The following is a 25,614-nucleotide window of genomic DNA, read 5'->3' on the forward strand; positions in this document are numbered from 1 at the left end:
TGAAAATATATACACACACCAAGTATATACATAAAGATATATACACATATACCCATATATATATATATAAATATATTATATATATACATCTATTGCACCCTCAAAGATCAAGAGGAGCGCACTCAAGGATTACTTGGCAAGACCATAAAGGCAACGGGGAGGCGGGTGGGACCGTGAGGAATCCACAGGTAGCTAATGTATCCACCAGAAAAGTCGTTACCGAAGGTAAGTAACTCGTTCTTCTGATGGATACAACTACCTGTGGATTCCTCACCTCATGAATAGAGTCCCAAAGCAGTACCACGCCCGGCGGTGGGTGCCTAAATGGTCAAACCAAGAAATCCTGCAGCACTGACCGTGCAAAATGGCCGTCCCTTCTAACCTCAGAATCTAAACAGTAATGTTTTGCAAAAGTGTGAAGGGACGACCAAGTTGCGGCCTTGCAGATGTCGACCACAGGAACACCTCTGGCTAAGGCCGAAGTGGCCGACTTAGCTCTGGTGGAATGAGCTCTAATGCCCTCAGGAGGATCCTTCTTTGCCAAAGAGTAACATATTTTAATGCAAAGAACAACCCACCTGGATAGTGTTCTCTTGTGGACTGCCTTTCCTCTCCTCTTGCCCACGTATCCAATAAACAGCTGATCCTCCAGCCTGAAATCCTTTGTTCTATTGATAAAGAAGCTCAACGCTCTCTTTGGATCCAGACGGTGCAGTCTTTCTTCCTCTTTGGAAGGATGAGGCGGAGGATAGAACGTGGACAAAGTAATTGCCTGAGCCAAATGGAAGGGTGAAACAACCTTCGGGAGGAAAGCAGCCTTGGTCCTCAACACCACCTTATCCCCATAAAAAGTTGTATAAGGGGGTTTTACTGATAAGGCCTGCAACTCACTCACTCTCCTTGCTGATGTTATAGCTATCAGGAAGACTGTTTTTAAAAACAAAATACCTTAAGGGGCAAGAATGCATAGGTTCAAAAGGGGACCCCATAAGGAAAGTCAGGACTAAGGACAAATCCCATTGCGGCATAACGAATGGCTTTGGAGGATATTGATTTAGAAGACCTTTCAAGAATCTGATAACAATAGGGGATTTAAATAAAGATGGTTGGTCTGGAAGACATATGAAGGCTGACAAGGCCGATAAATAACCTTTAATGGTAGCCACTGCACAACCTTTCTGCGCCAGAGATAGAGCAAAAGACAAAACGTCCGATAGATGAGCTTGTAAAGGATCAATCTGCCTCTCTCCACACCACGCAACAAATTTAGACCACCTATTAGCGTAGATAGATTTAGTGGAGTGTCGCCTGGCCGCTAATATAACATCCACTACCTCAGGCGGGAGAGAGAAGGAATTCAGGTTGCCCCGTTCAATCTCCAGGCATGTAGGTGCAGACTCTGGAGGTTGGGGTGTAGAACCTGCCCCTGCGACTGCGAGAGGAGGTCTGCCCTGAAAGGGAGACGGAGCGGCGGGCACGTTGAGAGTTGGAGAAGGTCGGAGTACCACACCCTCCTTGGCCAATCCGGAGCTATTACGATTACTAGAGCCCGGTCTTGGCGAATCTTCCTCAATACTCGAGGAATCAAGGGTATGGGAGGAAACGCGTAAAGCAACTGGCCGCACCAGGTCATTTGAAACGCGTCCCCCAATGCTTCCTGCATCGGATACTGAAGGCTGCAGAACAACGGACAATGCGCGTTCTCTCGAGTGGCGAACAGATCTACCCGAGGAAACCCCCACTTCTGGAAGATTAAACGGACTTGATCTGGATGGAGACGCCACTCGTGGTCTGCCGAGAAGTGGCGACTGAGACTGTCCGCACGCACGTTCAAGACTCCGGCCAGATGGTTTACTATCAAGCAAATCCGATGGTCCTTTGCCCAGGACCATAGTCGAAGAGCTTCTCTGCAGAGAAGGTACGACCCCACTCCTCCCTGCTTGTTTATGTACCACATCGTGGTAGTATTGTCCGTTAGGACCTGTACCGACTGACCACGAAGGGAAGGGAGGAAGGCCTTGAGAGCCAGACGTACAGCCCGTAACTCTAACAGATTGATGTGAAAAATCTGTTCCTCTGGAGACCAAAGACCTTTGATCTCCAGATCCCCCAGATGAGCTCCCCACCCTAGAGTGGAAGCATCCGTTATGACTGTGGCCACTGGTGGCGACTGCTGGAACGGTTTTCCTTGTGAAAGATTGTTGCTTGCAATCCACCACTTCAAATCCACAGCAGCATCTCTGGAGATCTTGACAGTACCCTCTAGATCCCCTCTGTGTTGAGACCACTGCCTTCGGAGGCACCACTGAAGAGCCCTCATGTGCCAGCGAGCATGCGTGACCAACAGAATGCAGGAGGCAAAAAGACCGAGCAGACGAAGGACCTTGAGGACTGGAACTACCGCTCCGTTTCGAAACATTGGAACCAAATCCTGAATATCTTGAATCCGCTGAGGCGGAGGAAAGGCCCGACCCAATGTCGTATCCAGTACTGCCCCTATGAACAGGAGGCGCTGAGAGGGCTCCAGGTGAGATTTGGGCTCGTTCACCGAAAAGCCCAGGTCGAACAACAACTGGGTTGTTGACTGCAGATGACGCAACACAAGCTCCGGGGACTTGGCTTTGATCAACCAATCGTCCAAGTAAGGGAATACTGCTATCCCCTTCCTTCTGAGCTCTGCCGCAACCACCGACATCACCTTCGTGAAGACTCGAGGTGCTGAAGTAAGACCAAACGGAAGGACCGCAAACTGGTAGTGTTGCGATCCCACCACAAACCGGAGATACTTCCTGTGTGACTTGAGTATCGGGATATGAAAGTAAGCATCCTGCAAGTCGACAGACACCATCCAGTCTTCCATGTTCAACGCCAAAAGCACCTGTGCTAGGGTCAGCATCTTGAACTTTTCCTGCTTGAGGAACCAATTCAAGATCCTCAGGTCCAGAATTGGTCTCAAACGACCATCCTTCTTGGGAATCAGGAAATACCTTGAGTAAACTCCTTGACCCCTTTCCTGCTCCGGGACCAACTCCACCGCGCCCTTTAAAAGGAGGACTTCCACCTCCTGTTCTAGCAACAGGAGGTGTTCTTGTGAACAATACGAAGGGCGGGGCGGGATGAGGGGCGGAAACTCCCGAAAGGGAAGGGTGTAGCCTTTTCCCACAACACTGAGAACCCAAGTGTCCGACGTAACAGTCTCCCATTTGGTGAGAAAATGCTGTAATCTTCCCCCTACAGGAGAGGAGTGAGTGGGAAATGGTGGAAGCCTAAGGCTGCTTCCCCTGCTGCACCCCGCCAGAGGATGAGGAAGAGGCAGAGTGCTGCTGAGAGGCTCCCCTGGTGCGGACCCTACCCCTCCCCCTAAAAGATCTATAGGGGTGGGAAGAGGCAGGTTGCTGATATCTTCCCCGAAAGGAAGAGGAGGAAGAGCCACGCCCAAATCCACGAAACCTCCTGAAGAATCTGGAAGAGGCCGTGGAAGAAGGAGCTTGGAGTCCCAACGACTTAGCCGTGGCCCTGCTCTCCTTAAAACGTTCCAAGGCCGAATCAGCCTTAGCCCCAAACAGTTTGTCCCCATCAAACGGGAGATCCAACAATGTGGACTGTACATCTGCCGAAAAGCCCGAGTTACGTAGCCAGGCCTGTCTCCTTTCCACCACAGTTGTGCCCATTGCTCTGGCTACCGAGTCGGTGGTATCCAGTCCCGTCTGGATAATTTGGGTCGCAGCAGCCTGGGCATCAGAGACAAGATCCAAAAGACCCTGGGGAAGCTCTGTAAACGAAGAGGAGATGTCATCCATCAGAGCATGAATATACCTCCCCAGGATACAGGTCGCATTAGTGGCTTTTAACGCCAGACTGCAGGACGAAAAAATCTTCTTCGACTGCGCCTCTAGCTTTTTTGAGTCTCTGTCCCCAGGCACCGTCGGGAAAGAACCAGGCGCTGATTTGGACGAACAGGAGGCCTGCACAACCAAGCTCTCCGGCGTAGGGTGCCTAGAGAGGAAACCAGGATCAGTTGGAGCCGTCCGATACCTCCTGGCCACGGCTCTGTGAACTGCTGGGGAAGATGCCGGCTTCTTCCACACCTCTAAAACCGGATCCAGCAGAGCGTCATTAAAAGGTAATAGAGGCTCCGCCGCGGCTGAGGCCGGATGCAACACCTCTGTCAAAAGGTTTTGTTTCGCCTCCACCACCGGCAAAGGCAGGTCCAAAAAACTAGCTGCCTTCCGTACCACTGTATGAAAGGAAGCAGCTTCCTCGGTATATTCCCCCGGGGACGAAAGGTCCCACTCAGGGGAAGTGTCCAGCCCACTGGCCGACTCCAGTCCACGCAGCCCATCACCCGAGTCCTCTAGCTCTCCTTCCTCTAGGGCTCGTTGGTACTCCTGCTCCTCTAGTACCCGGAGAGCACGCCTCCTTGAATGCAGTCGTTGCTCAATCCGCGGAGTCGACAACACCTCCGCCGAAGTCGGAGATCGGCGCCGATCTTCCGAAGCCACCGACGCCGCATCCGGCGCCACAGGTAACTTCGGCGCCGACTGAAGAGCAGATGAAACGGATGGACCCACCGGAGTCACAGGCCGAAATCTCGACGTCGACGGGATGGAAATCCCTGGGGCCAATCCCTCCGAAGCCATCGGAGCGGCCACCGGCGCCGACACTGGCGCCGAGCCCACGTTCCCAAACGGGAGAAAGGGCATAAAGGGTGCCGGCCGAAGAGGCGCAGGATCACCCAAAGAAAAGGCCAAAGGCCCAGCCGGAGCACCCCCTGGAGCCATCTGTTGGAAGATGGCATACATCGCATTCAAGAATGCGGAACTATCGGCTCCAGGGGTGGGAAAAGCCGGATACTGGGGTGCCTGACTCGGAGGCGACCCCGACGCCGGCCTCGGCGTCTGCGCCGGAGAAAACACCTGAGGCTCCAATACCTCAATCACCGACGCCTGTCCAGGCGAAGTTGGAGACGTCGGAGAGAGCAACGGCGTCGAAGGATGCGGCGTCACCGTGGGGCTGACCTCCCATGTCCTCCGGCGCCGATCCGGAGACCTGGAACGAGCCTCCCTTGAATGACGCCGAGATTCTCTACGGCGCCGGGAGTCTCGATGACGCCGATGTCTTGGAGAAGACTTTTTCTTGTGATGCTTCTCCTTTGACTTGGCCATAAACAGCTTCGCCTCGCGTTCTTTAATGGCCTTCGGATTCATGTGCTGACACGAATCACAAGTCGAGACGTCGTGGTCGGAGCTCAAACACCAAAGGCAATCGGAATGAGGATCCGTCACCGACATCTTGCCTCCACACTCACGACAAGGCTTAAATCCAGACTTTCTCTGCGACATTATTTCCACAGAGAAAGAGTACGCAGCAAGATATACACTGTAACCGCAAGAGTAACAGTTGCTCCCTCGAAGATAACCGTTTCGAATGCACGGAAAAAAGGGAACTGACGTCCGCACGTCGTCGAGGACCTCTTATTGCCTGTATGACGTCAGACGGCGTCGCGTGCGAGACAGTGACGTCCTCGTCGACGTGCAGAGACTAGTAAGAAGATTTCCGTAGAATGCTGGCGCCATGGGAGTATTCATGAGGTGAGGAATCCACAGGTAGTTGTATCCATCAGAAAAATACAATTAAACACTTGGCAACTGCAATTGATACAGATGACTGCAGGAAATGTTTTAAATAATCACCTATTAATGCTTTGTTGAATAAGAGTTCAACAAACAACACATTTCTTGTGATTGTTCAAGAATAAAATAATTGAGACAAAAATTCTAATTTCGGGAAAAACCTATTAGGCTTAAAGTGTTTTAAGATTTTTAGCAATCATTTCTCCGAACATAGGGAAAAAGATCTGCAAGGTCAATGAAACCACAAAGTCTAACAATATTGATCACTTTTTGGACTGACAGAGTTCATACATTTATCAACTCTTGTAAATCATACTACATGCTTATTTAGTAAAAACACCTATTTTAAAATAATTTAATTACATTGAATAAAACTAGAACAGTAAACCTTACCTGTGGCACACTGGCACAAATGTCTGCCACTGTTTTGGGTACAATTAAATATTCTCTATCCATTTCACTTTCTTCAACCTGGAATTACAAAGTCTGACATGAATCTATTCACACTGCTCCAATTTTCAAGGTTTGTAGCTCTCCTTGTCTTTCTCAATTAACCAGTATTTCTGCATTTGTATTTATATAAGGTAAACCTATCTATGGATCATAGAAGTGATGTACATTGTGGGTTTTTTTGGATCAAGAAAAGATTTCACCATCAAGAGGGAAGTTATACATTTAAAATACAAAATTACATTTCAGATATTTACTATTTAGGAACATGTAGGACCATGTCAAGCAAGCAATTTGCCCACAATTACACAAATGTAAGCTAAGTACAGTCATGATTAGAAACAGACCGCAAGGTTCCAAAGTAGGCAGCTTATTGAACTTTACTTTCACTCATGTTAGCTAATAGCTCTTTTCTTTGGCATCACTGGTACTTACTTTCACTCATGTTAGCTACTAGCTCCTTTCTTTAAAAAAAAGATGCTATATATTGGCATCACTGGTACTTACTTTCACTCATGATAGCTAATTGCTTGTTTGTTTTCAAAATATTTTATATATTGGCATCCCTGGTACGTTATTGTGCTTTATAAATAAAGACACCACACAATAAACAAAAAAACATCCTGAGCAAAAGAAAGACACTGTTAAATTTGACTTGTAGTGTGTGAGGTCTTCAAGTTCTAAACTGGTATTAAAGCTTGGGGATGAAGCAGGTGGCAAACGCTCCCCATGAGTAAAATATTAGTATGAGATGGGAAAAGTTTTCATTTCAATAGGTAACAGACGATGAAATTGTCAAACATAAATATTGAGTATTTCACTATGGCTATCACTGCCCTTTCTTTTCAACATTACTTTTGTGATGGAGAAAGATGGCTGTAAGAGCTGGTCTAAGGAATGCAGTCTCTGGAGAGAATATTTTAACAGTTACAGACTTTTATTGCAGGAATTGGTGGAATGTAAATCCTTAATTCCTAAATGTTAGAGCATGCAGCATTTCAGTAAAGCCACCAGCTATGTCCTGCAATCTCTAGTGGCAGTAAGATGCTACCTTTGATATGCCATAGGAAAACCAAGAATGCATTTTCAGTATTTACGTTCTCACTAGGTCAGATTGAAAGGGTGAACTCTGTGCCAGATTCACAGTTAACACTGTAGATTAGGAATGGTAAAGCACACTGAACCCACATGTTTTGTATTTTACTGTACCAATAAGGGTGAATTAAATAACAGTGCTTACAGAGAACACATAGGGCCTGATTCTAACTTTGGAGGACGGTGTTAAACCGTCCCAAAAGTGGCGGATATACCACCTACCGTATTACGAGTTCCATAGGATATAATGGACTCGTAATACGGTAGGTGGTATTTCCGCCACTTTTGGGACGGTTTAACACCGTCCTCCAAAGTTAGAATCAGGCCCATAGTTCATTAAAAAGAATTAGCTATGTAGGTATGAATCCTGGAAAGGTGAATATGCTAAAGGGGTTCATCAGAGACTGGGGTCCAGATACATGTAGCTGTTCCAACATTTTTAAGAATTTTGGTCTGATATGGAAGAGAGCTCCACATAATGGTACAATGTCAGTCCCACAAGCTCCCACTGTGGATTGAAAATAGGTAGGGCATATAACAGGAAAGTCAAGAAAGCTCTTTAATGTCACCCAGATTGTCAAACTCAGTAGGATCAACAGCCCCAACATTAGCTGTGACATTGAATATTCTGCTATCTTTGAGGCAATGTCTTTAAAATGGAAAAAATATCAGAACATCACACACAGTACCTGCGTAACACTACTAGTAATTTCCTCAAAAGGTTCCGACTCAATAAAATCTTCTCTTGAAGCATCATTATCATCGATCTGGAAGAAAGATACATGATTATGCCTTTTTTTTATTGAAACCTTGCATTTAGACTACAGACCCACTTTGGTGTAAAGTTACTTTAGTACCTTATTTGAAAAGGGATTCATGAAACAGACTTTCATTGGTGAAAAACAACACCTAATATGAAAATTAAAGTGCACATTAAACTTTTATTGTCATCTCTTTTTGGCAAAGAGTTGGACAAAGCAAATTCTAGATGTGTCATTTTACTCCTTCTCTCAATACCCTATTTATGCTACAAAATGTCCCCCAAAGCGGGGCACTGTGTGATCTATTGTAAACCTAATTTTAGGAACCAATTTCAATTTTCTGAGACACTTGTAAAATATTTCAAATATACAAATAGACCTTCTAACAGTAGCCATTTATCACTTCTGAAAATTACCTCAATTATTTCAGAATCCAATAGTTCATTTCTTTCACCTTCTTCCTCATGCATCTGGAATAACAAATCATTTACTGAAACCTCTAAGTTTTCACAAAGTAAATAAGAGGAAAATATTTGCAACGTTTCTAAACACATTTCTATTTAGTTACATAAATTAAGCAAGACACCAGGATACCATCCACAATATTGTGCTGAGATTATCTCCTACTCAAAAGTGTAAATATTTTTTAACTGGTCATTGGGGACATACATTTTGTCTGCGCCACTATGACAGCAATCACATAATAAAAAAATACCCTTTGCTCCAAGCCTTCAGTGCTACATCTATACCTTAATGAAACTAACTGTTTTGTTTTCTTTAGACATACACAGATTCATTGTGTTCTTTTTCATAATTTTCTTTTAATCTTATATCTTGTTACTTTGTTGTAGTCCTCTTGATTCCCCTTTCTCTAAAGAACCTTTCAATTATCTCCACCATGTTATGTTTTCTTTTCTTAAAAGGGCCGCAGCCTTAAGATAATTTTCTTTTCCATTTCTTCTTTCTTTTGACAATGTTAGCAGGTTAGCTGGATCCCAGTGAAAACAGTCTAAGCATATGATAGCAAACAGGGGGGGAACTATGCCCAAAACAGGGAACTTTCCTACAACCCAGAGCAAGTCAGTTTTTGGAAACCAAGGCTCCACTTCTAGGAGTGCCTCTGCTTAGGCCAAAAAAAAGGGTGCTTTCCTACAACACGGAGCAAGTCAGTTTTTGAAGACAGAGGCTCCAGTTCTAAGAGTGCCTCTGCCTCGGCCCTTGAAGCCGTTCCCTCTAAAGGAGCCTTGTATGAAACCACTGTCACTCTGTGGGTGATAACCCTGTTTCTGCCTATAGTATGATGGGGTGTAATCTGGGGAACTGACTTTCGAGCCATCTCTAAGTCTGCTGCCTGCAAAAGGAGCCCCTCCCACAAAGAACTTGAAGGGCACCCATCGTCTTTACTGTACCTTTTGATCTTTTCGAGCATGGTGTCAACCTGCGGTCCAAACAGGTGCTCACTATCGGAACGCAGGATGACGAGGTGCTCCTGCAACTCTATTTTGAAGCTGGACATGGGGAACTAGGAGTGGCACTGAAGGATGACTGAGGTGTTCACTCACCTGGTTGCTGTATTTTCTGCATGCAGTGCACATTTGATTGTTGCACTGGATCCAGCCTTGACTTCTTCAACTAACTCACCCTCCCTTTTATGAAACTGATCAGGGTAATGCTGAGCTCTATCATAGCGAGAAAGGATGCCTACTAAATTGGTGATGAGCCAGTGTGTGGTAACACTCACTGCTACTCTCTTCCCTGCAGCATCAATCTGCTTGCTTTCCTTGTCAGAAGGCTAAGCATCCTCAGTGGCCTGGGCTGCTTCTCTCTTTTTAGCCATGGTGACTAGAATCAACTCTGGGGGGATGTAAGGGGGTCAGAGGGCCCCGTTTTATATTTCTTTCCAGTATGTGGTATCACTGCATATCCTCTTGAGCACTGGGAGGTGCTGGACTGAGCGCGCAGTCTTTGAGAGAGTCTCCACTAAGAAGTTATTCGTCTCAGGGTTGGCATACATTTCCACCTTTCCACCTTATGTTAAGTGATCAAGTGCTAAATGATGCTGTGCTACGCAGTGGCGTCATCTGGCAGGGAATCCCTTAATTGGGACATGTTCTAAATCCAGATCCGTTTGACAGTCTATGTTGCAATCTTCCCATGGATCTCCTGAGGAACCCGTGTAGACTTGGGGAAAGTCCTCAATGCTTCAACCACCTTTGGAAGAAATTTAGGATTGGTATGAAGTAACACCCTATCTCTAGGCAATTGGAAGAAAGGTTCTTCTAAAGTTAGTGCCCGAAGCCCACTCACATGAGTGAAGTAATAGCGACTAAGAATGTTACCTTCCAGGATAAAATCTGGTAGGGGCAGGATTGGAAGGGTTCAAATGGAGGATATAATCTTGCTAATACAATATTCAAGTTCCACATAGGGGGTGGTGACATCCTAGGAGGTATTACTCTTTTAAAACCTTCCAAAACTAATTTGATGACTGGAATCCTGAGTGGGAAGTGTGTTGTTTGTTTTGTAGCTATGTGGCTACTGCCGAAAGGTGTAACCTTAGAGATGTAAAAGGTAAACCAGAGGAATACAAATGAAATAAATAGCAGACAATGTCTTGAACTTTGGCTGCTATTGGATCAATGTGTTTGGGATAACAATAGTGACCAAATCCTTTCCATTTAGCAGCATAACAGGCACGAGTGGTAGGCCTGCATGCTTCTTTAAGAATGTCCATACACTGCTGAGGGATATTCAAGTAACCAAACTCAAGGACTTCCGGAGCCAGATCACAAGGTTGAGGGACGTGGGGTCTGGGTGTCTGATTTCTCCATGATTCTGCGTGAAAAGGTCCTGCCTGTTAGTACTTTATGTGGAACTATTCAGAGTTCTGGGAGTGTCGGTGAACCATGGTTGCCATGCCCAAGTAGGAGCCACTAGAATGAGGGTGAGAGATGTCTGCTGAAGTTTGCAAACCAAAATGGAAGCAGTGGGAGAGGTGGAAAAGCATCAACAAGTATCCAGGACCAACTCATCCATAGTGCATTGCCACTGAATTGGGGATTTGGCGTTTTCTGCTGTGGCAAAGTGGTCTATTTGCGGTTGACCCCAATGTTAGAAGTATGAGAGGAGGACTTGAAGGTGGCGTTTCCATTCATGGACTCCTGCTGAGAAGATCTGCAAAGTAGTTGTCCACTCCTGGGAGGTACCCCACTCATAAGTGAATGTTGTACCGGAGGGCCCACCTCCAAATGGGCTGGGATAAATGAGAAAGTTGAGGGGACCTGGTGTCCCCTTGTTTTTGGAGGTCATACATGGCAGTCATGTTGTCGGTTTTCATCAGGACTACCTTGCCAATCAGTTGAGGAAGGACAGCTTTTAACGCTAGGTGAACAGCTAACAACTCTAGGTGACTGATATGGAGATGCCTCTGAATGGAACACTTAGATCTTGGGAATGCACTCCCTATCCCGTGAGGGAGGCATCGCTGTTATGGTTCTCGGTGGAACTGGGTTTTGGAAAGGCCATCCTTTCAGAAGGTTGTTGGTAGTCCACCACCGCAGAGAGTGGCAAGCTATATGGCCGACCAATACTAGATCTTCCCCATGACTCTCTGCTGGAGACCACTGGTGCACTAAGCACTGTTTCAACAGAGCATGTTCAGTCTGACTTGAGGTACTATGGCTCTACATGAAGCCATCACAGCAAGCAGACGCATGAATGTCCTCATTGTTACCTGTTGATGGGGCTGGAACTGGGGAATGAACGTCTGGAAGGATTGTTTCCTGGCAGTATTGGGGTAAGCTATCCCCCGTTACGAGTCGAGGAGTGCTCCCAGGTAGGGTTGTAGTTGAAGGGGTCGGAGGTGGGATTTGACTGTGTTGATGGTAAAACCTAGTTGATGAAGAACAAGTTACTTACCTTTGGCAAAGAATTATCTGGTAGAGACATCTTCTAGTTGCAGATTCCTTACCTCAGAATTTACCTCAGGCGTCTGGATCCGGAGAATTTTCTTCAAGCAGTATCCTTGCACGCCGTCTGGTGGCATTGGTCCACTTCCCATCCGTTGTTGGGGTTGTGTTCGTCGTGATTACGTTGAGGTCGTATATAGGCACCACCCCGGCATGCTGACGTCAGTTTCTTTTCATGACTTTCCACACCAGAAACGCGAAGCCATGAAGAACACTGAGATTGGTGTGCCCGAACTGGGGTCCTGAAAGGGATTTGTTACCAAAAGTAAGTAACTTGTTCTTACCTTAGAATAGATACCCAAGCAATACCATCCCTGGAGGTGGGTCTGCGAACCAGGATCATACTAGGAAGTCCGGCAGGACCAAACGACAAAACAGCCTGTCTGTCCAGGCAGTAGTGTTGGTGAATGCATGCAGGGATGCCCAAATTTCTGCCTGGCAGATGTCCAAGACTGGAACTCCACGCGCTAACGCAGTGGTTGCAGCTGTTGCTCTGGTGGAGAGAGCACACAAACCTTCAGGGGGTTGCTTTTCGCCAGAGCACAGCACAGTTTCACGCAGAGAAAAACCCATCTACAGATGGTTCTCTTCTGCACTTCCCGTCCTTTCTTCACACCTACATTACTTCCAAAGAGCTGATCGTCCACCCATAAGTCTTTGGTATGATTGAGGTAGAACACCAATGCTCTTTTTGGATCCAGACGGTGGAACCTCTCCTCCTCACAAGAAGGATGTGGAGGGGTATAAAAAGTAGGCAAGATGATGGATTGGCCTACATCAAAGGGCGTGCCTACTTTAGGGAGGAAAGAGGCCCTAGTACAAAGCACCACTTTGTCAGGATGAACGGAGATGAAGGGTGGCTTCGAAAAAAGAGCTTGCTCTCCATGCAGAGTTGATGGCCACAAGGAAGGTTGTTTTTTTTAATGTGAGGAGCCGTAGAGGTCAATTATGAAGAGGCTCGAAAAGAGCATATATGAGGAAAATAAGTACCAGGTTCAAATCTCAGTAGGGCATTTTGAACAGGGTAGGCGGGAACATGTGAGACCTTTAAGGAATTGCACCACAAGGGGAGATTTAAACAATGAGGGTACAGATAACACTTAAGGGTGCCCAAAGCAGAGCCCTTCTCAGGAAGAGAGTCAATAAACAAGAGGACCTCAGACAATGGTGCAGAAAGGGGATCAACGGTTTTGTTGGTACACAATCCCACAAATCTATGCCGACAGGTGTATACCGTTTTGGTGGAGGGACTCCTGGCTGCCAAGATAACATCACAGACTTCAGGCGGAAGGTCAAAAGCTGTCAACTGCTGCAGCTCAATCTCCATGCAAGAAGACAGAGACTGGACAGGTTCAGATGCTGCTGCCACAGGAGATCATCCGGAAGAGGCAGTCTGAGTGGAGGATCGATGGTCATGCTCAGAAGCTCAGGATACCATTCTCTCCCTGCCCAGTCTGGAGCCACAAGAATCACTTGGGCCCGGTCCTTCTTGATCTTCTTGAGAACTCTGGGCAGAAGTGGTATTGGCGGAAAGGTGTACAGGAGGCCTGAGTCCCACTTGAGGCGAATAGCATAGCAGAGCGAGTGCCACCTTAGAAACTTCAACACACAAACAGCTGACATTGCACGTGCTCTGCTGAGGCGAACAGATCTCACCAAGGCTCTTCCCTCTGCTGAAAGAGTCCTTGTACCACCTCCAGATGGTGACGCCATTCATGATCGACCATGCATTGACGTCTGAGTTTGTCTGCTCTAGCTTTCAGAGAGCCTGCCAGATGTTGAACCACCAGGGAAATGCCCTGATGTTCCAGCCATGTCCAGAGACGCAGGGCCTCTTGACAAAGGGTCCACAACCCCACCCCACATGTCGTAATACCACATGGCAGTGGTGTTGTTTGTGAACACCAGCACCACTTTCCCTTGGAGAGAGGGAAGGAATGCCTTCAATGAAAGCCTGATCGCCCTGAGTTCCAGAAGGTTGATGGGGAACCTGGAGTCCGCCGGAGACTAGATGCCTCTGATCTCCGCCTCTCCCATGTGGCCACCACATCCCATGAGGGACGCATCTGTCACCACTGTCTGATCTGGTTGGGGAAGGGAGAGGGATCTGCCTCTGACTCAATCTAGGTTCAGTAACCACCACTGCAGATCTTTTGCTGTTCTCTCAGAGATCTGGACCATGCTGGAGCAATTCCCCTAATGCTGCGCCCACTGGAACTTGAGGTCCAACAGCAGAGCCTGCATATGCCATCTGGCATGTGTGACTAGCAGGATGCCATGAGGTTCGGGTGCCTTAGAATCATTCCAATCGAAACCCATGATAGAGGCTGAAGCATTGGTATCACAGCTTGAATATCCTGAACTTCCTGCTCCAGAGGATAAGCCCAAAACTGGACAGTGTCCAGAACAGCTCCGATGAAATGGAGCATCTGAGAGGGAGTCAGGTGTGACTTTGGCATGTTTCTAGTGTACCCCAGGGAATAAAGGAGGTCTGCCTTAGTCCAGAGGTGGGAGAAGAAAGCCTGGGGCGAGCTCATCTTCAACAGCCAGTTGTCGAGGTAGGGGAAGACTGAAACCCCTATCTGGCGAGGATGAGCTGTGACCACCACCGTCACTTTTGTGAACACCCGAGGGATGTTGTTAAGGCTGAAGGGGAGCACGGTGAACTTTAAGTGCTTGTGACCTACCACGAAGCGCAAGTAACATCTGTGGGCAGGCAGGATGGGAATGTGGATATAGGTGTCCTGCAAGTCCAATGCTTCCATCCAGTCTCCAGGGTCCAGGGCAGAAAGGACCTGGGCCAGTGTAAGCATTTTGAGCTTCTCCTTCCTGAAGAAGAGATTGTGGGCCCTGAGGTCTAGGATAAGAGGAAGGCCCTTGTCTTTTTTGGGCATCAGAAAGTAGTAGGGATAACAACTACAAACTACTTCTGGTCAAGAGAGCCATAACTTCCTCGAGAAGTGCCAAGTGATCCTCCATCATCCGATCGTAGGATGATGACATGGCAGGCATCTCGAAGGGGAGGGAGTAGCCCCTTCGGCTGATTTGCAAAACTCACTTGTCCATCATGATGGATTCCCAGTGGGGTATGTGATGACCAACCCTGCCATCAACTGGCACGTGATGAAGCGACAGACTAGGAAGGCTTGGAGACTGCTGTTGGGGGAGGGATGGATGGACTGGGTTGACCGCTGGCTTCCTGATCCACTGGGACGTTGGATCCCGTGTCCTCAGTCACGCAAAGTCTTTGTGGCATGGTTGGCAAGGTGGCTGGAGGGAAATTACATGGTTGTGTGCCCCTTCTGTAGCCATGAAAGGGGCAAAAAGTGGACTGAGGGGGGCGTGTAACAGATGGGAGGCCAAGGGACCGAGCCGTAGCCCGGGACTCCTTAAAGCGTTCAAGCAATGAGTCTGCTTTGTCTACAAAGAGACAGGTGCCATCAAAGAGCATGTCCGTAAGTGACTGCTGTACATCCCCCGAAAAGTCAGACATCCTCAACCAAGCGTGGCGCAAAAGAGATATTGTGGATGCAACAGATCTGTCCAGTGAGTCGGGGGTGTCCAGTCCACATTGAATTGCGAACTTGGCTGCATCTCTCCCATCAGCAACAGCTTGGGAGAGAATGGCCCGGGCCTCCTCCGGGACCTGTGGCAGTACCTGCACGACTGTATCAAAAAGTATGGGTGTAGAGTCCCAAAAGGCATACAGTGTTCATGGACCGCAATTCCAGACTGGAGGAAGAGAACATTTTCTTTACAAGATGGTCCAGTCTTTTTGATTCCCGCTCCGGGGGTGCGGAAGGGAATGCATCAGAAGAGGAAGAAGCCTGAATGACTAAGCTCCCAGTCCTAGGGTGTTGGGTCGGAAATTTAGGATTATTAGGCGCAGGCCTATGGCGACGGGCTATTGTCCTGTTGACAGGAGCCCCTGTGCTGGGTTTAGACCATGTACTCAGCAGGACATCAGAGAGGGCCTCATTGAAGGGCCATAGAGGTTCTGATGTAGAAGCCCTGGGCTGAAGCCCCTCAGTCAAGAGGTTAGTCCTAACCTCTACTGAAGGCAGCCACCTTCAAGTAGGAGGCTCCCTCCTCCATAGCCATGGTAGGGGGAGAATGCATGCCAGAGTCAGGGGTTGTGTCCAATACACTGACTTCACCTAATTCCACAGCCCGGTCCATGGGTCTTCAACCTGGTATTCTAGAGGGTCCAGCGACCCCTCCATACTCTCACAGTACCCATACCAATAGGACCCGTCCTTTTCTAGGAATAAGGAAGTAGCCGTGCTCTGCTGATGGACTGGCACTGGTTCCACAGCACTATTTTAAGGAGTGCTTAAATGTCTTCCCTGAGCAACAGCTGATGTTGTGGTGCAAGTTTGTGCTTGCAGGGTGGAATATTTGGAGGTGTGGACGTGATCTCCAGACAATAACCATGTTGGATAATAACCAACACCCACTGGCAGGATGATGTTTTTCACCAGGCAGGAAACAATCCCTTGCATGCAGCCACTGACAGGTGAAACGTAATCAGGGGAATGGTTGGCAAGTCAGGGTTTGGTGGTTGTGGCGGATGTGAATCCACCCTTGCCTCGACCTTTAGAGTTGTTACCCTGAAGGAGTCTCTATACTATCCCTTAGGTGAGGTGGTTTGTGCCTGGGGATGTAGGTAGGAGGTGTAAGTCCCCGGGAAGGTGGTCTATGAGCCTCCACAATAAGAGGAGCATTGAAGGGAGCCGCAGTGAAATGGTGATTGTAATGCTACCATAGCCTTAGGTGTCTCATTGTCCTTTTGGATCTTCTCAAGGAGAATGTCAACTTGAGGACCAAAAAGAAGCTCTCCATGGAATGTGAGAGCCTAGAGGTTCTGTTGGACCTCAGGTTTAAAGCCCGAGGCGGGCATATCTTCTCAGGAGCATGCTGCAATTTATGCCTCTAGCTGCGGTGGCAGCAGCGTTGACAGCACAGTGGACAGTAGTGTTAGAGATGAGCTTAACGTCTGAGGCATTCTGGTAACTCTCTTTTTATGCTCTTCTGGGGGATGTTGGTGGATTTCCTCCATCTCATCCCAGTGGACCTAGTGGTAATGTGAGAGGAGGCTGATAGAACTAGCGATCTGCCATTGGTTGGCAGACTAGGCAGCCACCCTCTTTCTTGCTGCAATAATTTTCTTACTTTCTTTATCTGGTGGGGGTGCCTCACCAGGTGTTTGGGAGTTCGCCTTCTTGCATGCTGTGGCAAGTACGAGGGAATCAGGTGAAAATTTCCCTCTCATGTATAAAGGGTCGTTGAGTAAAGTCTTATATTTCTTGTCGACCCCTGGAGTAGTTACCTAACAGGGTCTTTGAATATATCTGTGGGTCTCAACATACCTTTTAGCAGCAGCAGGTATTGTGCGGAGGGTGTGGTGGAGGAAAGGGTCTCAAACAAAAAATGATCCTCTAGTGGCTCAGTGTGCAACTGCACTTTATGTAAGGTGGCAGTTCTATCTATGAGGCCATGGTAGGTGGTGGTGTTGTTGTGAGGGAGAGGGTTTAGCAGGATACCAAACTGGGTCTGTATCAGCAGATGGTTCTGGATCATAAGTATCCTATGGACCATACTGTGGTAAGAAAGAAAAAACATCCCCTTCCCCCATCGAGCACCCCCACCCCCCCCCACCACCCACCCCGGGGCTGCAGGTGAAGCCAGTGGTAAATGTGTGTGCTGTGCAGCAGGTGTTGGCGATGGGCTGATGTGTACCGGGCTTGTGGTCTTGTCTAACCTCTTTCTATGCTTTGGTGGAGGTGGGGTATCTCGATCCTCTGGAAAGGACAGAGGTCTCTTAGATGGCTGTACAACAGAGTGTGGAGGTCTTGTGATGATGCATCCAGTGTCTGGATCAATCATAATATGTTTTTGCCTGGAGTCTGTCTCCTCCTGTGGGCGCTGAAGCACAGGTTCGGAACAGTGTCCCGGTTAGTCCAATGTAAACGTTTTGATTCCGCTGTGGGGGCTTTTGGTGCCGATGGTTTCGGGACTGAAGCAAGCGGTTTCTGCGCTGATATCGAATGGAGTTTCAACCCCGAGGATTTTGCCTCAGATGGTCAACTCGGCTCTGATGCAGCAGGAGTTGGTTCAGGAGTATGTGTGTGTTTTCGACGTCGAGACGAAGCTAAGCGTGTCTGAGACAGCCAGTCAGTGCCTACCATGGCCCGAAGGAAGTGGTGGCCCAACGGTAGATTTTGGCCTGTCTGGGTTGGGAAGTTGACCCTTTGTGGTGGTCACCTGAAGTCAGAGTCAATGTGGAGGGGGCACCGTAGCGTATGCCTGCACCTCTTTTTGAAGGTCCTCGGGTCCAAAGAGGTTCACTGTCCTTCGACAATGCAGCGGGACATTTCAAGACGTCGAGCTTGATGATCACGCAGTATCTTCTTGGACCAAAAAGATCTACAGGCCTCACAGCTGGCCTGGTCGTGTTTAGGGGAGAGGCACAGGTTACACACCTGGTGTAGATTGTGTGTGGGTACTTGGCATGGCATCGGGTACAGAAGTGAAAGGGAGTCCGTTCCATAACTAGGGGTACATGGTGAAGGTGGAAAGCCAGAGATGTAAGGTCCCCCTGAAGGGCAAAGGCCCACGAGGGCCGCGGCTGACTCCAGTCGCTCCGACGAAGACTGCCACCAATGAGCGAGCTAGAGAGAGAAAAAAACAACGATCTAAACAATACCGAGAGTGACGCCTAAAAGAAATAAGCGAGGATGGTGTTGAACTGGAACAGATGAGCACACATCCGAACCTGACAGTGGAAGAAAACAATCTAACAATGAAGTCGATGACTATTCACATTACCAGCAAGAAGAGGAGTCACACTACCTCATGGCTCAAAAGACTTTCTTCAAAGAAAAACAAGTTGCACACATCCGAGTCCAGCACTAGCTGGCAAGATTATGCTAAACACATGCATCTACAGCCACACATGCCTCAAATATTCTGCTTCTCTGTGAGGAAACTGTCATAATACCTGTTATAGTCCATCATATCAAACTTGGCCCATTCACAGAACGAGGCCTTTTAGTACCTCATGTTTTTAGAGATACGTCTGTCAATCTTACTAATATGCTGAGTGAGGTATAGGTGAATATGACAGGTAAAATAATTGGGAATGTTGTGCAGAAAATAAATATTGCACATACTGGTCTCCATATCTCTCACAGAACCGCTTTATTAAGGGACTCTATCAATGCACAAATAAACAATGGTGGTATGTAGACTTTCCCTAAGGAATGCACATTTTAAATCCCCATCGATTTCAAACAGATCAATTCCTGTGTTCATAGGCAGAGTCACTTCAAAGGTGACTGTCGGACAAAGGCAAACATTTCACAAAGATGTTTCATAATAAGAATATTATGCACCCATTAGCACTCACCAACGTAATGTAGCAGACATTTCTAGAGAGTAATGAAATCTGGCTCATATCAAACATGTCCAAGTATAACAACAATGTGGAAAAAAGTGAGAGGGAAGAGATGACAAGCAGTACCTGTGACTCACTGATGCAGATTTCCTGAACAGGTTCAGGCTCTAACTAGGGAGGTAAAATATTACACAGTTAACACTTCAGCACATTTCTATACTGCTATACAACATTTTAAAACCACTAAGGAGAACTTTTGTAAAAAAAAATGTAAGGTCCAGGGTACCTCTTAAAAACACCTCAACAGCATCCACTTACTGAAGTTTGTCATTTTAGAGTCACCTTTTCTCAGACGGCAGTGTGTTTTGCAGTTAATAAAAACAATTGAAAAAACGTGGAAAAGACTGTAAATATTTTTATGATTAGAAGAGATCTTGTGACATTCATATTAAATAACGAATGACTTTACCTGCTACGTCCGACTATCATACTCATGCGTAGCTAATTACCTTTATAGGATATGAAGCCAGCGCATCATAAGATAAAAGAAATGAGTGATGTTAACAGTTGGACTTCTGTTACACCAGCCTTTAAACCACTGAAGAGGCTAACTAAAAATGCACACATTTAGGTAATGTGCGTAAAGCCATTCATTATTTCAGAGAAACCGAAAAGTCTGTCTCAATCACCCATTTAAATTACACAATTATAGTTAATATTTAAAACCAATACTTTTTATATCACATTTATAACCTCAGAGCAAGACAGTTCACTTCCTTTCCACCTTCATTATGCTGGAATTTAAAATATTAAATCCGAACCTTTGTTGCAGAGTATTTTGTCATAGATTTCATGTTGAGTCTGATACACAGAAAAGATCTAAATAACTGATGCACAGACCTACAAATAGTAATGCCTTCTGCCCTTTCTGGGTCACAAAAGCACGAAAAGTGCTCAAGGGAAATTGACACTGTTTGTTAATTGTATGGCTTCCACATCTGTACCGTAACCGTGTGTATGCAAATCCTCTTGCATTGCAAAAAATCTGCAAGTCAAAGTTAAGGGTTAACATGAAATTTTACATTTAGATTACTCTGGTAAAATGTTACGACATAACTATTTGTAGCATGAATATGTCACCCGGAAGGCTATCCACGTGAATAAAGAGGGAGATGGGAAGTGTGGGGGGGTGGGGGGAGGTGGTTTTGGCCTCACTGGGGCCTATTAGAAGAGCCGAGTTTTCAGTTCTTCTGGAATTCCAGGACAGATACTAGAGGCTTTGATGTGGTGGGGGGGACCTCATTCCAGGTTGCAGAGGCGATGTAGAAGGCTCGACCTCAGGCTCTCGCCTGGCTGTTGTGGGGCATATGGGCGAGCAGAGATGTCTGGTCTGGTGTGAAACAGATACTGTTGTTGAGGTATGGTGGCCCTGGTTTATGTAGTGCATTGTAGTAATGTGTGAGGAGTTTTAAAAGATTGCATATGTGGACAGGGAGCCAATGGAGGTTTCTCAGGTGCATGGAAATTTGAGTGCGGTGAGACAGTCTTGCGACTGGGTTCTCTATGACCTGGGTGTTTTGTGATGAGCTGGGTGGTGATGCTGATGTAGAGGACGGTGTTGTAGTTGAGCCTGTTGGTGACGAGGGCTTGAGTTATGGCTCTTTGAGTGTCCAGGGGTGCCACATGAAGACATTCCTGAGTGTTTAAGGGTATAGGAGCAAGTGGAGGTGACTGTGTTGACTTAGTCATGGAGATTTTGTTGTCGATCACGATGGCCCAGTTCCTGATAGTACTGGATGCATGGGCCATCAGTCAGTGGACCATAGAAAGCTGTCTTTGCTAAAGAGGACAACTTTGGTTTTGTCGCTGTTGAGCTTGAGGCAGTTCCTTTACATCCAGTCTGCTACAGAGGACATGCAATCGACAAAATTTGCTTGAGTGGCCGGGGTGTCTTTTGTGCGGGAGAGAAGAAGCTGAGTGCTGCCTGAATAGATGATGCTGAATCCATAGGAGCAGAAAATGCTGGTGAGGGAGGTCATGTAGATGTTGTACAATGTAGGGCTCACAGACAATCCTTGTAGGGCACTGCTTATCAGATTGATGGCTTTGGGTGGGTAGGGGGTTTGGCTGACTGTCTAGGTGTGTCCAGCAAAGAAGGAGCTGACCGATCTTAGTGCAGGGCACAGAATGCTGGTCTTGTGAAGTTAATGGATGAGACTGGGGTGGGAGATGGTGTTGAAAGCGGCTTAGAGGTCAAGAAGAAAGAATGCCCATGATGAGGTGACTGTCATTGATGGCAGCAATGAGAGTTGTCTCAGTGCTGTGATTGGGTCTGAAATCTGACTCTGAAGGGTCAGGAGGTTGGTGTTGTACAGTTAGCTGGCAAGACAAACGATGATAAGCTTCTCCAGGACTTTGGATGGGTACAGGAGGAGGGAGATGGGCTTGAGGTTTAAGGAATCCCTTTCATTCATATCACTGTTCACAGTTCAGATATCTGACTTAGACATTAAATATGCTGTAAGAACTAAGCACATTGAATCCTTCTTAATCAAATGTGATTAGGTGCCAGATTCTCCCGTTATCTGTTGCAGATATTGGAAACAGGGACAAAAAAGAACCAGTATTCTGCACAGACACACTGGAGAAGTTCTCAAGCAGTCAGAAGCATGAGGTCAATTCCAAGTAACAAACAGTGATAGGGTTAGGATTCTTTGCCTCTCAGACTAAGGGGGTCATTATGAACACGGCGGGAAACCCCACCACCATGTTCATGCTGGCAGTCTTATCACAGACCGCCAGCCCCCTTGAGACCCTGCCGGCCCAGCAGAATGCAGGGCCAGGACATTGCCGACGGTTCCACATGGAGCCATCATCAATGCCAATGTGCGGCTGGTGCAGCAGCACCCATCGCGCAGATCACTGCCCGTAGATCGGGCAGGGACCCGCGCGACGGGGCACTGCACAGGGGACCCTGCACTGCCCAGGCCTAGTGCATGGGCAGTGCAGGGGCCCGGACCACATGCCCTATCGGATAAAGTAATCCGCAATCGTAAGGCTGCCTGTCAGCAGTAGCCTGGCGGTGGCCCGCCTGTGGCGGCCCTCCCTTGTTCAGAATATGGCAGTTCAGACCGCCATGCCGGTGCCGTTATTTTCCGCCACCGCCGGCATGGCGGTAGGGCCTAAGTCTATGGTTGGGCTCGCTTTGAACGCAGAGTTCGCAACCACATTCTGATTACTTGTCCTCTTGTTGTATTACTTTCTTCCCCCTTTCCAGTCAGGCAGTTAGCTTGTTGTACTTAAGGTGTTTTGTACAGATTTGTCTCTTCTTATTAACCATAGATATTCATACCAGATGTTCTTCTGGCCCCAGTGTTTCCTGGTACTGGAGGGACTTGTTATTAGCAGCTAATGGAGACTTCCAGGTAAGCCAGAGGCAGACCTGTTAATTCATTTCCATGATCCCATAAACAGTGGGGTATTATCTGTAGAAGTTCATATCGGTATATTTGGTTTCTAAGACATCCATTCCCACTAACACCTTTTAAAAGGCCATTATTCTCAAGCAAATGTATCCCTCGACTACACATTGTGCAGCTTCCTCTATCACTCCTCCCCTTTTAGTTCTCGCATACCTGAAAGTGCACTGTCTGGTTGTGAAAGATATATTGTGAGCTTACAGTGAGTTCACAGCCCAGCCATTGCTGACCATTAGTTGAATTTACTGCCATCCGTTTTACATGCTGCTTATTTGAAAGCTTGTCTTCCTCTTTTTGTGTTTGTCCGTCCCCTGGGGCACAACTTCCTTACAATCCTTTTAACTGATGAACATGTACCGTTCCACTGTGCAATTTCGGGGAACTACTTTTTTTTATTTTTGATTAAGCACTCATAAGAGCACATGTGTTTTCCAGCTCTCTCGCTTGTGTGTTTGTTAAGCTGCACATATGCTGTGCTGCAAACAGCTTGCTACCCCAAAGAACGTCTTTGATGAAAACTATGTGTTCCTCTAAATCGGAAAAGCAATGGTCTCAAGGAGGGATCGTATCTACTTGTGCCACAAGGAGCATTTGGGAAAACAACCTGAACCTCAATACTAAACATTACAACTTGAAATAATACAGTTAGAATTGAGCCCCTTAGCAGAGCACAGGATCCTACTGACAGGAGATACTGCTCCACGTGCATGACAGGCCACTAAACGTTCCGACAACAACCTTTGATTCGTAACACAGTTAGTGTAACATGCACTTATCATCCGAGTGCCCCTTTTTATTATTGTAGTATGATTGATTTATTTTTTTCTATACTCTCGATTTTTACAGCAGAAAACATACATTCCTGCACCACGTAGGAATGTCCATCAATTGGTACACTATTAAATATACACAGGGTGCTCTGCAGTACTCGCAGAACCTGCCTCATTCAGAAGAGTGATCATAGATTTTGCCTTATATTTGCCCATTTTAGGCAAACCACCAACGATAAAAGAGAAAAGCAGGCACCACACATTTTGTACACTGAACAGCTGACTATGCCCCACACCCTTTTTGTTCACCTGGGCAGTGGGATGAGAACAAAAGGAGAAACTGAGATTAGCATGATGAGAAACAGACAACAAACATATCAGACAATTATGTAAGCTCTTCATCATTGTTTACAGCTTATAACACGTAACATAAATAAATACGTTTTAAATAGATATTGTCTCAACAGAAAACAAGCATACACATTTTCAAAAAAGTACACAGTGCTTTCATTCCAGATTTGTTTTTACCATTTTCCATTTTTTCATGGTCCCCATTGATACCTCCCTACCTCTCTCTGGGCTAGCTCCTCCACACCCTCTCTTCTATTGCTTCCCAGCCCTCCCCTCGTGGTATTCTTGTTCCGTGAAAAATGTTTAGAAAAGGTTTTTGGGAGGGCCCATCAGCTGAACGTTGCTGCTGTTACAAAAGTAATTGGTCATAGTAGGTAGGACCAATTTCTTTTGTAACCCATTGTAACCAGGTTTTAGGGTTTACTGGGTTACCACCTTTGTATTAATATATTCAAGATGCAGCGCGGATGCTCCTTTTGAAAATGCACTTTTGCAAATTTAAGGTAATAATTGTTTTATATACTAATGTACTGCTCCGAAATTGGCAGACATCTTGGAACTGTAAATAAAAAAAGCTGGTGGCTGTGTCATGCCATATGCACAAAAACACACACACACATACATACATACATAAGTGGGTTGTCAGGGAAAGGACATCATGTGCGGTGACACATAAGCATGTTGCATCACAACGTTGTTCTTCAACAGCAGAGCAACATCAGTGGAAATCATTGGCCAAGCCAACTGGTTTTTGTTGGCGACAAAAACAGAAGACCTACTGGTGTCGCCAATGCTTGGTTCTGTAAGGCCTTACCGTAAATAGTTGGCACTATGCACAACTGTTCGTTAGAGCCTCAGTGGCAGCTTGGTGGATTTTTCATTAACTCCATACTTTGAAAACATTGCTTTTCTGACACTGGCACCCTAAGCAGCAGGAAATCTTTCCTTGCAAAAACATTAGGTGCTTGCATTCTATTCTGGCACTTCAAAATGAATATCAAATTGTACAGATATTCCTCTTCGTACGGAAGCAGAAAGAGTAATCCCTTTTAAGAAAATGTAAGTTATAGGTAATCACACAGAAGATACAGAGATATTTTAACAAATCACACAGTGAGTTATTGACTAGTCATATTTCATCAATTTAAAGACATCTGAAGAACTGATCTGCTCCGATTTGCTTTTTTCTTGCAAGACAGGTCCACAAAAATATGCTCTTTCCAAACTCAATCCATCATCCTCATATCTTGACTTGGACTTTTGGTGTGCGCCTGGGTTTGATAGTGTGGGAGCAGGAGGGTCACCCCTGGTGTGCGGTAGCTCGAATGACTATGTGAAGGCTATGTGATTTTATATTGAAAGCCACCTGGCCACATGTGGAGCATAGTGTTTCCTGTTCTGATGCCTTGGAAGGTCATATGTCTGCGTTTCATTTCTTTCAAGGCACATGTCATGCCAACAGCATTTTAAATAAAAACGCAATTTTGTGTTGGCTAAAAGGTCAGGTCAGCCTCATGGTAAATATATATGATAGGGTGTCACTTGGCGGAAATGCTATCTGTGCAGAGTGTTTGCGGTGCTGTCAAGGAGTAATGGCATAACGTCCTACGAAGGGAGGTTTTTCCTAAAAACAAGTGGATACAAAATAACATCTAATCCTAAAACAAAGGACTAGGGCAACTTCCCAAAGAGTATCCTAAGAGAGATCTAC

At 46.6% G+C, this 25,614-nt stretch overlaps 1 protein-coding gene across 3 annotated transcripts in view; it reads right to left on the reverse strand.

Moving 5' to 3' along the window:
• The window catches only part of TASOR2 (transcription activation suppressor family member 2), a 759,889-nt gene that overhangs the window by 403,391 nt on the left and 330,884 nt on the right, over positions 1-25,614 (reverse strand). For all 3 annotated transcript variants that reach the window (XM_069229296.1, XM_069229295.1, XM_069229294.1), the window contains exons 18-21: positions 19,430-19,474; positions 8,356-8,409; positions 7,868-7,945; positions 6,027-6,104 (exon numbers count right to left, since the gene is read on the reverse strand). In XM_069229296.1, the coding sequence (XP_069085397.1) occupies positions 6,027-6,104; positions 7,868-7,945; positions 8,356-8,409; positions 19,430-19,474 (255 nt within the window). The remainder of the gene's footprint in view (positions 1-6,026; positions 6,105-7,867; positions 7,946-8,355; positions 8,410-19,429; positions 19,475-25,614) is intronic.

Source organism: Pleurodeles waltl, chromosome 4_1 (genome assembly GCF_031143425.1).
Source record: "Pleurodeles waltl isolate 20211129_DDA chromosome 4_1, aPleWal1.hap1.20221129, whole genome shotgun sequence".
NCBI lineage: Eukaryota > Metazoa > Chordata > Amphibia > Caudata > Salamandridae > Pleurodeles > Pleurodeles waltl.